Genomic DNA, 12881 nt, shown 5'->3' with positions numbered 1-12881 from the left:
AAGAAAAAACTAAATTTATTCTTGTCTAATGAAATTCACTAAGAGCCCAAGATGATAAGGACTCACACATTCAGCAAACCCTTTTAAATTAACCAAGCCACCAGGCTGTTTTAATCCCTCCACCGAGCGCCCTGGCAGTGAGATGACCAAAACTGGCCTTCTCTTATCTTGGAGCATCCTTAGTCCCCTTTCGGGCAGAGTGGCCTCTATAAGGTTGGTTCAGAACCATATTGCCAAAATGTCTTTCAAAGCCTCGGGATGGTGAGCTTCCTTCAGCAGTCATAATAAGTCCGCGAATAAGTAAGTTCACGGAAGACCAAATGGTTCAAACGGAATAAAACCTCTTCTAAGATCGTTTTCAAAAAAAAAGGCAACAACTCAAGGGCCCGTTCAAAAGGCTTCTCCTTCAGGTTTAGGCTTCTCGTTTAAAAAACAAAGACCTAAGAGGAGGGGCCCGATCAAGAGGTAAACTGGCGGAGAAGGGGCGAGGTGCAGGAGAAAGCGAGGCAGGTGGCCCAGGGGAGGACGGGCCGCGACAGGTGAACCGGGAGGACGGCGGGGCGCGGTCGCGCCCGCACAGGTGGCGGCAAGAGCCCGGGACGTAAGCAGCCTGGAAGGCGGGCGCGGACAGAGCGCTGGTATCACCGCCGAGCAGCGCAAAGGGGAAGGCACGGAGCTGGAAAGGCATGCGATGGGAACGGACTGGTTTCCACAGTTTCCCTTTCTCCTCAAATAACTCACCAAGAAAATCACACTGAGAAGACGGGGGAAAGGAAAGGAAATGGGATGGAGCGTCCGGGAGCCGCCAGTGCCACCTCGGGCTGCAACCCGATACCTCGGGCGCCCGCCCAGGACGGCCCACAACCTTGAGCCCAGGCCTCGCTAGGCCCACCCGGCTCCCGCACAGCGGCCTTTGCGCCTGCGCCGAGGTCGGCTTCCACGTCCTCGTGCCACGCCCACGGCCGGAGCAGCCCAGCACCGGGTAAGTGACTCGTCCCGCGCTCCACCCACCCGAGCCTGCTCCTCTCCTCGGGCTCCTCCCTCTCTCGTCCCGCTGCCGACGTCGGACGTGCGACAGCGTGGCCTCAGCCGCTCGCCCCGCCCCCACCGGGTAGGCACCTGCGCACAAGAATGTTAGTGTGCGACGCCAGCACGCCGGGTTCGGTGCCGCGCGTGTCTCTGCTAGAGTTTATCTTTTTCTCCAAATACACAGAAACAGGAAAGAGCAACATTTTTAAGGGGACGCCAGTCTTCACCCCTTTACTCCCAAAGGTACATATAAACAGTGGTTTTCACGTTGAAGTTCTCTGAGAGAAAAGGAGCTGCGGAGAGAGGGAAGAGAGGAAAGGTAGTTTGCAGGGCCACCTTCCACTTCCCCGTTGCCTAGTAACTGTTTCCAAGGCAGTCGCGCCGTCAACAACGCTAAGTGATCCCAAGAGTAATAGAAGAGAGATTTTATTTTCTTCTCAAGAGAGGACAGCTAAGAAGACGTCAAAGGGGAATTGTGTGAAAGAGAGAAGCCTTAGTTTCTTGAGAAGGCAAGAGAATAGGAGAGGAAAGGGGAAGCGATGAAGAAAGGGATGGAGATATTGGTATAATGAGGAAAAAAGCTGAGTAGTTTTAAGGACTCATTTGGTGGCCATGGATCCAACGTGCTCTTCTGAGAGCATTTATAACCTCATACCCAGTGACTGGAAGGAACCTCCCCCGCCTCCTCGGTACGTAAGCAAAGATTACCACTTGAAACAAAAATGGGGAATTACTGTTCCATTTCAGGATTAAATAAGCATCATATCACTTTCAAAACGAGAGAACGTGTATTTTTGTCTCAATGAAGTAGCCTTGGATGACAACTTCTTAAATAAGAGTTTGCAAAATATAAGTATTTAGCATCTCACAATTCACAGAGAGGGTAGCCTGGTGCTGTGAGAGGGCCGTTTTCTTATGTTAGCCTCCTTTTAATACGTATGTGATTGTTTGTAATTTAATTGTGCATGTATGATGTGGCATACAACATAGCCTGAAATTTCTTATTGTTGAAAAGAGAAAATCACAATTTTATTATCCTGTGTTAGGATACTTGAAACTTGGTTTCAGGAGTTAATTGTTTTGTCTCTGACTACTGCTCCCTGTATAAAGGGATAATGCTTATTTTTTTTCCCCAAGAGTATTGTCAAGTATAAATTCCTATTTGTTTCTGAGCCTCAGTTTTTTGATTGGTGAAATAAAATAAATGGATGAGGTAGTTTCTAAGGTCTTTTTTTTTTTTTTTAAACCAAGTTGTCATTTTCTTTTTTTTTTTTTTTGCGGTACGCGGGCCTCTCACTGCCGTGGCCTCTCCCGTTGCGGAGCACAGGCTCTGGATGCGCAGGCCCAGCGGCCATGGCTCACGGGCCCAGCCGCTCGCTCCGCGGCACGTGGGATCCTCCCGGACCGGGTCACGAACCCGCGTCCCCAGCATCGGCAGGCAGACTCTCAAGCACTGCGCCACCGGGGAAGCCCTCTTTCTTTTTTAAAAAATAAATTTATTTATTATTTTTGACTGCATTGGGTCTTCATTACTGCATGCAGGGTTTCTCTAGTTGCGGCGAGCGGGGGCCACTCTTTGTTGCTGTGCGTGGGCTTCTCACTGAGGTGGCTTCTCTTGTTGCGGAGCACAGGTTCTAGGCGCGTGGGCTTCAGTAGTTGTAGCAGACAGGCTTCAGTAGTTGTGGCTCACAGGCTCTAGAGCGCAGACTCAGTAGTTGTGGCACACGGGCTTAGTTGCTCCACAGCGTATGGAATCTTCCTGGACCAGGGCTCGAACCTGTGTCCCCTGCATTGGCAGGTGGATTCTTAACCACTGTGCCACCAGGGAAGTCCCTCTAAGGTCTTTTCTTGATCTGATGAAGGAAGAGTGGATTGATAGAGACCCAAAGATATGTCATTGAGTTAATATTTTCATGTAGCTGTTAGGACCCCCTCTAATTCCCCAAATTTCGAAAAGAAAACCACACAGTAAACATCCCAGTTAGTCTCCTGGGACTTAGCACTTACTTAATTCTATGGGGAGAAAAGAAGGTAACTGATAGAGAAAATCTCATTCCTCCTAGGATTTTTGCAGCTTTTACCTTTCTCTTTTTCCTGATCCAAGGCAAAACCGCATTGCAAGAGCAGTGGGCTAAAAATAAAAAACAAAAAAACAGGCTCTGCAACTAATCGGTTTTGTGATCATGAATACATTTTCATTTGTTTTCTGATCTGTAAAACAAACTAAATGAACTAGATAATCCTTAAGGTCTTTCACATCTAATTATCAATTATCTTTACTAGTAATTGCTTGGGGTGCATAACATCTTCAACAAGAGGGCAGATCCTTCCACTTTTAAGCTTGAGTATCTGTTTTTAACCAAACCAATCCCTATTTTGTTTTTCATTAGCTTCTCAAAATCTAGTAGAAGTTAGAAATAGGAATTCAAAGTAAGATATGGTACAGTTGTAGAGTTTATGAGAAGTGTTCAAATTAACTATTGCTGAATGGACTTTTGGTCGAAAATTCCTGTATATTGTACAAGATAAAGTTTCTCTGTATAACTCACTGGCTGATTATATTTTCCATAGAATACTGTATTTGAATGTTAAGATAGTTTATTAAATAGGCGTTTTGTTTTTTGGTAAATTTAAAAGCTTTACTGCATCTAGGTGACTTTTTCAAGAAATTTTATAGGAAAAATCTTTATTCATTTGGCAGGCACTTACTGAACCCCTATTAGTGTATAACATTGCCCTTGGGCAATGTTGGAGTGACAGCACAAACTTGATTTACTCTGAAGGAGTAAGGAGAAAAAACTAACCTACGGTGAAAGGAATAGAAGGCATCCAAATGTGATGGCAAAGAACTCATTGCATTAGGGTGAAGTTAGGCTCCACTGTCAGCACAGCCATGAGTTTTTAATTTGACAAGATGTCATGCATGCAAAACACTAATTTATAAAAAACAGAGCATAATAAAACATTTAACCAATTCTTTCTCACCACAGTAACACAAACTTGCCCTTACCCAATCCCCTTACTGCAGTACAAATTCATGCTAAGAAAGAAATATATTAAGCTGCAAGCCTTGTTTGCATCACTGAGTTATAAACCCAACTTCAGTAAAGCTCACTGCAGCTCTTTGCAAGACTGGCAAAATGATCGTCCAGCTTTCACAAAGAGGTGGATTCCTTGGGGGAACCAACAGTTGACAGCACTGTGATCTCCCTTACCTCAGAGGTTACAGGCTCCTTGGGGAACTGGAAGATAAACATTAAAATGTTGGTTAACAGTAAAACCATGTATTATTGAAAACCCTAATGAGAGATGCAGATGCTAAATGATAATTTAGAAAATGGATATATGTAATCAAAGTGGGATGAAGGGCACCCTCTTCCTGTTGAACAGTGAGCTATGAGCAGTCTAGGTCCCAAAATTCTACACAATTGACCAGTGCTGCAATAATATTGGCCTGACATTTAAAACAAAACAAAGAACAGTAGTTAACCAGATGTTCATCTAACCCATTAGGATAAAAAAAATCTCAAACAAGCATTATCAAACTGTACCAACTCTTGGTCTGTAGTTCTCTGTGTGCTCTTTAAGATAAACTGCTTTAGAAGTGTGTATCTACAGATTTAATATGACTATGTGGTGACTATTGGCAAGAAAATAAGTGCAAGTATGATACGTCTATTGAAGATAACTTTAGTTTTAGAATAATTAATCTATAGCCCACATCTAATAAAAAGTAGAAAGTAAGGCCAGTTGTCTAATAAAGTCACCCTCTGGATCTTTATAATAAAACCACACTATCCAGAAAATGGAATAAAATGCAGCTATTGAAAAGAAAGTATGATGGAAGCAAGCTAAGTGTCCATCAATAAATGGATGGATAAAGAAGATGTGGTGTATATATACAATGGAATACTACTCCACCATAAAAAAAAGAATGAAATTTTTCCATTTGCAGCAACATGCATGGACTTGGAGGGCATTATACTAAGTGTAATAAGTCTGACAGAGAAGGACAAATACTGTGTGATATCACTTATATGTGGAGTCTAAAAAATACAACAAACTAGTGGATAAAACAAAAAAGAAGCAGACTCACAGATAGAGCAAACTAGTGGTTACCAATGGGGAGAGGGAAGGGGGGAAGGGTAATATAGGGGGTGGGGGAAAAAAGGATTATTATGGGATTATATGAAACAATGTGGGTGAAACTTTTGAAAATTGTAAAGTGCTATAGAATTTAAAGATGCAATAAAAAAAAGAAAAGAAAGTAAGCTTTATGTGTACTAACATGGAAAGGTATCACATTATATTAAGTTTTTTAAAAAATAAATTTATTTTATTTATTTATTTTTGGCTGTGTTGGGTCTTCGTTGCTGTGTGCAGGCTTTCTCTAGTTGTAGTGGGCAGGGACTACTCTTCATTGTGGTGCACGGTCTTCAGTAGTTGTGGCACATGAGCTCAGTAGTTGTGGCTCGTGGGCTCTAGAGCACAGGCTCTGTAGTTGTGGCACACGGGCTTAGTTGCTCCGTGGCATGTGGGATCTTCCCAGACCAGGGCTTGAACCCGTGTCCCCTGCATTGGCAGGCGGATTTTAACCACTGCGCCACCAGGGAAGCCCCTATATTAAGTTTTAAAAATCAAGTTACAATTCATACATAAATAGAGATATAGAAAACATAATTTTTTCTGGAAAATGAATTGAGGAGATGGAGGGAACCTAGATCTTTATTCCTTTTTGCTGTTGTTGAGATATAATGGACATATACCATTACGTTAGTTTCATCATTTAAAAAAGTTTTTGTAATTTGGAAAAATTAAAAAATTATTATTCATATAGAATAGAATATCTTGTTTTCTATAACAGATGGTAAGCTTTCAACTCACAAAGAATAGTGTAATGAATCACAAGATTGCAGATTTTTAAAAGGTGAGGGTATACGCACTCCTTTTTACTGCAGAGGAAGTTATTTTATTAAGGGATCATATCTGCCAATTCCAACTTCCCTGGGAATTTCAAGGCACAGATTTGGATTGAACATTATTTCCTGATGGTATCTAGTGAGCTCATTCAGTTTGGACCATAGTTAATTCCCAGACATTTAGTTCATGATTAAGGAAAGTCTTCTAAAAGCAAGAAACAATTGAATGTTTCTCCACACAAACTTACCTACATAGTAAGATGAGAATACAAAGTATTAAAAGTGGTATAGCTGAACGTCTGCTTCCAATCAAGAGTGGAATTTACCCTCTCACCTTAAACAACTAAAACACCAGAAAAATATATGTAAAACAATGGTTTTTCAGGCACTGGACAAGCAACACAGAGCAGTCATCCCTAAGAGAAGGGAAACAAGTCCTACAGTTGTCCCAACATAGTCTCTGGAGAGAATCTCCAGACAAAAGTCCAGGAAAGAGAAATTAAAACAAAATCCAGCAGTTTCTCTGAGTTAAAGAAACAAAGTTCAGAGTTTGAGGTAGTCAAGGCATGTAGAGTTCACAGCACAGGAGTACCAGAGAGGAAAGAACTACATATATAGAGAACGATAGAAGTATGCAGGAGAATTTCCCTGAAGTCTTTGGTTGACAGTACTTTTGTATGTTGAAACTACCAAGGCCAGGGAAATAGCCAACAGAAGGCAGCAGAGCCAGATAAAGTTTATATTCCCACCAACCAGAGTGGAAACTCCTCCTAAGATGCAAGGGATTGAGTAGTGCCCTCAGAAATATATTGCCTCAGTGGTAGGGCCAAATCAGAAATAGACTGAAAGCTCCTGGACCCAGAAATACAATGTATAACCAAGAGAAAAATCAGTCAGTACAAACAGACAAAGAAATGACATCAGTGAGAGAATTAGTAGACAAGGAGATTAAAACCACTATTTTAAATATTCTCCATGTGTTCAAAAAGGCAGAGGAAAACATGAGCAAGGTATGGAGAGAAATAGAAGGGTAAATAAAACCCCAAATCTAACTTGAAGACATAAGTAATACCATGTCTAAAATGAAAATAGTACACTTAATGGGAATAATAGCAGCTGAGACACTGAATAAGAAAATATTGTTGAATTTGAAGACATAGTAATACTAGAACAATACAAAATGAAAATGAGAGAAAAAAAAAACTGAAAAGGAAAACAGAATCAGTGAGCTATGGACAACGTCAAGCAACGTAATACAAGTGTAATTAGAGTCCCAGAAGGAGAGTAGAGATACAGAACAAAGATTTGAATAATGGTCAAAATTTTGACAAAATTAATGAAATCTCTAAATCCACAAATCCAAGCATCGTAATGAGCCCCAAGCAGGGAAAGGAGAAGGAGGAGGGAGAGGAAACCATACCAAGGGCCATTAACATAAAATTTCTTAAAACCAGTAATAAAGAGAAAAATCCTAAAAACGGCCAAGGAAAAAAGAAACATTACATAAAGAGGAAGAAAGTAGGTCAGCAAATATCAGAAACAGTGGAAGCCAGAAGTTTAAAAGTCCATAATGCGTAAGAAAAGGGTATGAGTTGGAAATTTGGATTTACACAATGAAATAAAGAACACATAAAATGGTAAATATATGGGTAAATATTAAAGTTTCTTCTTTTCAAATTTATTTCTGAATTTCTTTTTAATTTATTTGGCTTTTTAAAGGGAAAGTAATAACAATGAATTACGGGTTTCATAACACACATATAACATTAGGATAAAGGTGGGGGAGGGGTAAATGCAAGTATTCTTTTGTAAGGTTCTTATGTCCTATGTGAAGTGACATAACAATACTTGAAGGTAGGCTGTGATCAGTTAAACATGTATATTGTAAACCTTAGAACTTCCACAAAATAAAACAAAAACAAAAAATAAGGCAGAATAAAATAAGGAAGAACCAGCAATGGGGTATGTAGAAAACAAATAGCAAGATGGAAAATTTAAACACAAACATATTTTAAAAATCACATTAAATGTGAATGGTCTAAATACACCAAAGAAATGAAACCCTTTGAAAGGATAAAACTTCTATGCTTTCCCTAAGAAAATCCCCTTAAAAATACAGACACAAGTAAGTAAAAAGTCAAAGAATGGAAAAATGCTGTTACCATAAATCAAAGGAATGTGGACTGGTTATATTAATATCAGACAGAGTAGATTTTTAGAGCACAGAATTTTAAAAGGGATATAGAATATTATTTCATAATATTGAAGTGATTAGTATTTCAAGAAGGTATTCTAAATGCTATGCACCTACTAATAGAGCTTCAAAATACATGAAGCAAAACCCGATAGAACTAAAAGAAGAAATAGACAAATCCACAGTTATAGTCAGAGATTTCCGCATCTCTCTTTCAATGATTATTAGAACACTTGAAAATACTTCCAACCAGTTTGACCTAATTGTCATTTATAGAACACTCCAGCCAACAGCAGCAGTGTGCACTTTCTTTTCCAGTGTATGTAGAACATTTACCAAGATAGACTATGCTTTGTGCCATAAAACAAGTGTCAGAAAATCTTAAAGGATTGAAATTTTACAATTATATTCTTTAACCACAGTAAAAATTAATTAGAAATCAAAGAGGTATCTGGAAAATCCCCAAATATTTGGAGATTAAGCAAAACACATCTAAACAAACTCCTAAGCCAAAGAAGATATCAGAAGGGAATTAAAAAGGTATTTTTTTAATTTTATAGCTTCTATTAGATAAGTATAAAGGTTTAAGGTCAAATATCTAAACTTGTACCTTAAGAAACTAAAAAAAAAAAAAAAATTTTGAAAAAGAAAAGCAAATTAAACTCCAAATAAGAAATAGTAAAGATCAGTGCAGAAATCATTGAAATGGAAAACGTGAACATTAAAGAAAATCAATGAAAAGCTGGTTTTTTAAGAAATCAATAAAATTAATAAGCCCTTAGCTAGGCTTATCAGCAAAAAAAAAAAAAAGAGAGAGAAGACATAAATTACCAATATCAGGAATGGGAGAGGTGACATCACTATAGATGCTACAGATATTCAAAGGATAATAAGGAAATACTATGACCATCTTTATCCTGGCACGTTTTTCTTAGGGCACAGGTTCCATCTAGCTTGCCTAAGCCTGATGGAGTCGGATAATTCTGCTTTATAGCTATCTCCAAATGAATATAGATATATATAAATTAGAAATGTATATCCTTTATATAAACTTTAAATAATTTTTACTAGAAATGTAAATGCTACAACTTTTTCTTTTAATTTTAGGTATGTATCAGTTTTTAAGGCAGCTGTAAAAGATGAGAAGCAAAAATTTAAAACTGCAATGAAAACTATGGGACCAGCAAAACTTGAAGTACCTTCTCCAAAGGATTTCCTGAAGAAACATTCAAAGGAAAAAACTCTACCACCCAGTAGGTTTTATCACTCTTTTTAATATTAAAAGTGTTAGCAGATAATTTAAAATTATTTTGTCTGTGAATATTAAATGTTTACAGTGATAGCAACTTTCCCTCATATTAAACAGAATATGAGAGGCTAGGAGAAAGCAGAAGTCAAGAACATAGTAGATGCACCCCAGTGTTCATAGCAGCATTATTTACAGTTGCCAAGACATGGAAGCAACCTAAGTGCCCATCAGCAGATTAATAGATAAAGAAGATGTGGTATATGTATACAATGGAATACTACTCAACCATAACGAAGAATGAAATATTGCCATTTGCAGCAATGTGGGTGAACTTGGAGGGTATTATGCTAAGTGAAATAAGTCAGACAGGGAAATGTATGACATCACGTATGTGTGGAATCTAAAAAATACAACAAACTTGTGAATATAACAGAAAAGAAGCAGACTCACGGAACAAACCCGTTGTTATCAGTGATGAGAGGGAAGAGGGAGGGAGCAAAACAGAAGCAGGGGGTTAAGAGGTACAATATTATGTATAAAATAAGATACAAGGATATATCGTACAACACAGGGGATATAGCCAATATTTTATAATAACTATAAATGGAGTATAACCTTTAAAAATCACTATATTGTACACCTGTAACTTATATAATATCAGTATTATACATCAACTATACTTCAGTGAAAAAATATTTTAAATAAAAGTTCTCAAAAAAAAAAAAAAAGTTCTCAAAAAACCCCACAATGTAGTAGAAAAAGAGAGTGGAGAATGCCAAGTTGCCCCCCAAATAGACTTTCCTTTGATGGTGCAAGCATCTTGAACTACATCTTGGACTATCTGATAAAACCCCACCTCCAGCACCACACTCCCCACCATCTTCATAACTAGCTCCATGAATTCAATAACAATGATCATAAGAAGAGTTCTAAACCTCAGTGGGCAAGATAGCTCAGCATCTAAACCCTGTCTGGTCTTTTCTGCAAGAGATGAAAACTACAACCATTACTATCAGTTGTCGAAGCAACTATCCGGCTCATTTTAGCCTTGAGTATGGGCTTTAACACTCTCCGATCTCTAAGACCATTAGGACCATGAAGGCGTTAGATGTAATGGAGGAGCCTTCATGAATGAGAGCCAGTTTCTTGGGCGTGCTACCTGTACAGTCACAAAGGGCCCCGTGCTTCAGAGGATCCCACACTTGGTTTAATGCTCTGCTTCTGCCATCTTGAAATGCCTAATAATTTTTTGTCAAGGAGCCCCACATTTTCATTCTGTACTGGGCCTCACAAATTATGTAGTCAATTGTGGTCATAGAGAATATGGATATCAGGGGAAAAGGCCATCAGGATAGTGGAGAGTGGATGAAAAAGGAATTGTTATTGGTATTCATGGAAGCAACTTCTTCCCATCTTGGGTATGTCTTCCCTGATGTTTTCAGATAATAAAGAGAAGAGGGCAATGAGTCTATCTATTTTAAAAAGTTAGCCTCAGTGACTTCCCTGGTGGTGCAGTGGTTGAGAATCCGCCTGCCAATGCAGGGACACGGGTTTGAGCCCTGGTTGGGGAAGATCCCACATGCCGCAGAGCAACTAAGCCCGTGAGCCACAACTACTGAGCCTGCGGTCTAGAGCCCGCGAGCCACAACTACTGAGCCCACATGCCACAACTACTGAAACCCACATGCCTAGAGCCCGAGCTCCGCAACGAGAGAAGCCGCCGCAATGAGAACCCTGCACACTGCAACAAAGAGTAGCCCCTACTCGCCGCACCTAGAGAAAGCGCGTGCGCGGCAATGAAGACCCAACACAGCCCAAAAAAAGCCTCTTCCCATCTTCTGGCATCAAGGAGATAATGCAATATCTCAAGCCCAACTAGGGTGTGCCTTTTGACAAAAATGAAACTACTTCTCCCTATGGCAATATTATGTGTCCCACAATCCTCTCTCATAACTCTCATGCCGTGACAGAGGATGAGGGCATTATCGGGAAAGGTGGAAGAAGCAAGTCTGAAAATACAATATTCATGCTGAAATTCATGTCTTCAGAAGCCTCTCTTGTAGCTTGCTTAAGTGGAGTCTTGTTATTTTGTGACTCACAAGCACTTGAGAACACTGGAAAGTCTTAAAATGGAATTTAATACTTTAAGTGCCTTAGAACCAATGATATTACTTGGGTCCTCATGAATCCTCTCCAAGGTTAAGCATAGTACATAACTTAACTGTATAAATCCTAAGTTTCAAATAAGGAAAAAGGGAAGAAGTCTGTCTTTTCTCTTCTAAACATTATAAGGCAAAACAAACACAAAATTTCATTGGCCTTAGGAATAATTAAGAAATTCAGGGCATTGCAAGAGCTTTAAAAGCCCCGTCCAGTGAGACAAAGTTAAAGGTAATATAGGTCAAGGCTACTGCCAGTCTCTTGGTGAATATTCTGCCATTCTGAACACAATAATTTGCTAGACACACTGAAAAATACCTAACAGGTACAAGAAGATTTCTCTAAATTTAAGTAGTAGAACATCTGCATGACTACGAGACCGTGTTGATGTTGCCATTTTATTATAGCCTAAAAAGAAACCCAGTCATTTGGTCTTCAGACTTATTAACATTACCACTGAATAATTTGTAAAGAGACATCCTCGCCCCATTTTCTGAGCCACCCCACATTGCCAACCCCTACTCCTCGGATGAAAAAAATATGATGTTTAGATATTGATAGATATAAGGATAAGATGGGGGTGGGCTTTAGGCTCCATCCAGTACATAACCACAAACAACCAAGATTTATAATATACTTACTCGACTAAGAATGAATTATCAGTCTTCCTAAACTGTTTCCTCATTTTCTGAGAATTCAGTTTTGCCTCTTAATTGCATTTCTAAAGCTATCGTTATGGGAGCCCTTTGCATGCGCTTTCAACTCATAATTAAATCTGGCTTCTAAATGTTTCCCATGTGATCATCTATAAGATGTATGCCTCTTGTTTTTTAGGCAAACTGATTATGCCAACTTTACTTGATATACCCAACCTGACTTGGGTGTATCTGGTAGAATGGAGCTATTTGGGTTGTAACAGGCTTATTCTCTGCTCCGGGCTTTAGAAGAACTCCCTAATTCAATTTCTGACGATGCTCACAACATCTCAGTAGTATGTTAAATAGGAAGAAGATAACCATTTTTGTAGGTCAAAAACAGTAAACAATTTTATATATAGTTCAAGCTAATATATACATTATAGTCTACATATTATCTTTTATTTTTTCATCCCCCACTATAATGTAAACTCCATGAGAAAAGGGACTTTGTCTCTTCTGTTCACTCCTGTAACCACAGTTCCTAGAGCATTACCTGGGGACATAGTAATTGCTCAACAAAAGTATATTGCATGAATTAATGAATAAGTGAACATTCAAAACTTCCTTTATAATGTTTCCTGGGGGAGTGTAGAATTATCAGGGGTATATTGGTTTTCTGAGGCTGCCACCAT

The 12881-nt window shown here is 39.2% G+C and overlaps 1 protein-coding gene across 1 annotated transcript in view; it reads left to right on the top strand.

Moving 5' to 3' along the window:
- Positions 1–1417: 1417 nt before the first annotated feature.
- ENKUR (enkurin, TRPC channel interacting protein) overlaps positions 1418–12881 on the top strand; it is a 29441-nt gene continuing 17977 nt past the window's right edge. Inside the window, exons 1-2 of the mRNA XM_065872601.1 lie at positions 1418–1718; positions 9250–9395. Coding sequence (XP_065728673.1) covers positions 1642–1718; positions 9250–9395 — 223 coding nt within the window. The 5' untranslated portion in view covers positions 1418–1641. The remainder of the gene's footprint in view (positions 1719–9249; positions 9396–12881) is intronic.

Source organism: Phocoena phocoena, chromosome 2 (assembly GCF_963924675.1).
Source record: "Phocoena phocoena chromosome 2, mPhoPho1.1, whole genome shotgun sequence".
Taxonomy (NCBI): Eukaryota; Metazoa; Chordata; class Mammalia; order Artiodactyla; family Phocoenidae; genus Phocoena; species Phocoena phocoena.
This window is presented reverse-complemented; position numbering and strand designations above follow the sequence as displayed.